The sequence below is a fragment of the Pteropus vampyrus genome, unplaced genomic scaffold (genome assembly GCF_000151845.1).
Source record: "Pteropus vampyrus isolate Shadow unplaced genomic scaffold, Pvam_2.0 Scaffold395, whole genome shotgun sequence".
NCBI lineage: Eukaryota > Metazoa > Chordata > Mammalia > Chiroptera > Pteropodidae > Pteropus > Pteropus vampyrus.
Window position 1 is genome coordinate 263,823 of NW_011889176.1, and position 1,463 is coordinate 265,285.

Below are 1,463 nucleotides of genomic sequence, written 5' to 3' on the forward strand. Positions count from 1 at the left end.
AGATCGCGCAGTGGGGAGGGTTCGCTGCGGAGTTAAGGGCGGGGGTTCAGCCACAGGCGTCTGCGTAACGCCCCGTGCCCGGGACGGTCCCTTTGACCGCCCGCACTGCCGGACCGCATCACCCCAGCCTGAAGTCCCAGGCTGTCCTGCAGCACCGCCGAGCCTGCCAGTCGGGGCCCGCGCCGGTGTCCAGTCTGCTTGCAAACTTTAGGCAGGAGAAGTCTGGTCGGGAGGCGGTGGCACCTCAGGGAGACAAGCCACCCCTGGAGAGGGCAGGCCCAGGGAGGTGATGTGGGGAGGAGGCGGCTGGGGTTCTGGTCGAGGCTGTGCCCAGGCAGGAGCGAGGCCTGTGCGTGGGTGTCTGGGCGCCACCTACCATCTGTGGGTGACCGGACCAGGAAGCAAAGGGTGACAGCAGGAAGTGGCTGCAGGTGTCCCGGGCCTGGCAGCAGTGTCCTGTTTTCTGTCTGTCTCCAGGTCAAGCGCTCCAGGAGCAAAGGCGGCTTAGCAGGCCCCGACGGCACCAAGTCCGTCTTCGGGCAGATGTGCGCCAAGATGAGCTCGTTCAGCCCCGACAGCCTCCTCCTGCCTCACCGGGTCTGGAAGGTCAAGTTTGTGGGTGAGAGTGTGGCAGGCAGGCCGGTATCTGGGGGGTGGCTGTGAACCAGGGCGTGCAGGACACCCACCTGGCTGCTCCCACAGCTTGCTGGGGTGACCGAGTGCCAAATGTCCCCCCAGGTGAGTCTGTGGACGACTGTGGGGGTGGCTACAGCGAGTCCATCGCCGAGATCTGCGAAGAGCTGCAGAACGGACTCACCCCGCTTCTGATCGTGACGCCCAACGGGAGGGACGAGTCAGGCGCCAACCGCGACTGCTACCTGTTCAGCCCCGCCGCCAGGGCGCCCGTGCACACCAACATGTTCCGCTTTCTGGGTGCGCACGGCGCGGGCACGCGTGGGGCGGGGGACGCGCGTTCCGTGTGCGCTGCTGGCTGGGCTGTCGCCGGAGCTGCGGGGCAGTGCTGAGGTCCCGGTGCTTGGCTGGCACTCTGCCGTCTCTGCGAGGCCCTGGTCGCTTCTCTGCCACCACAGGAAGGAGAATTGTCCTCGGTGTGGCTGGCAGCTGACAGTGGGAAGTGTACACAAGTCAGAAACTTGGCCGCTGGGAACAGAAAGAGAAACGGCTCAGGACAGGACAGCTGTCCTGAGTCTCATGGGTCAGGCAGTGCTGGCGTGGCGGCCTCGAGGCCAGTCAGAGCCAGTCTGCACGGCGGTGGTGGGCGCACGAGGGGAGCCGTCACCGGCTGACTCATGTCTCCTGTCACTTGTCCCAACACGCAGGCGTGTTGCTGGGCGTCGCCATCCGCACCGGCAGCCCCCTGAGCCTCAGCCTGGCCGAGCCCGTCTGGAAGCAGCTCGCTGGGATGAGCCTCACCATCGCCGACCTCAGTGAGGTAACCGGGG

General features: G+C 66.4%; 1 protein-coding gene across 1 annotated transcript in view; it reads left to right on the forward strand.

Moving 5' to 3' along the window:
- Positions 1 to 1,463, forward strand: part of LOC105305786 (E3 ubiquitin-protein ligase HERC2) — a 127,551-nt gene that overhangs the window by 122,406 nt on the left and 3,682 nt on the right. The window contains 4 exon segments of the mRNA XM_023523591.1: positions 153 to 286; positions 450 to 619; positions 739 to 933; positions 1,341 to 1,453. Coding sequence (XP_023379359.1) covers positions 153 to 286; positions 450 to 619; positions 739 to 933; positions 1,341 to 1,453 — 612 coding nt within the window.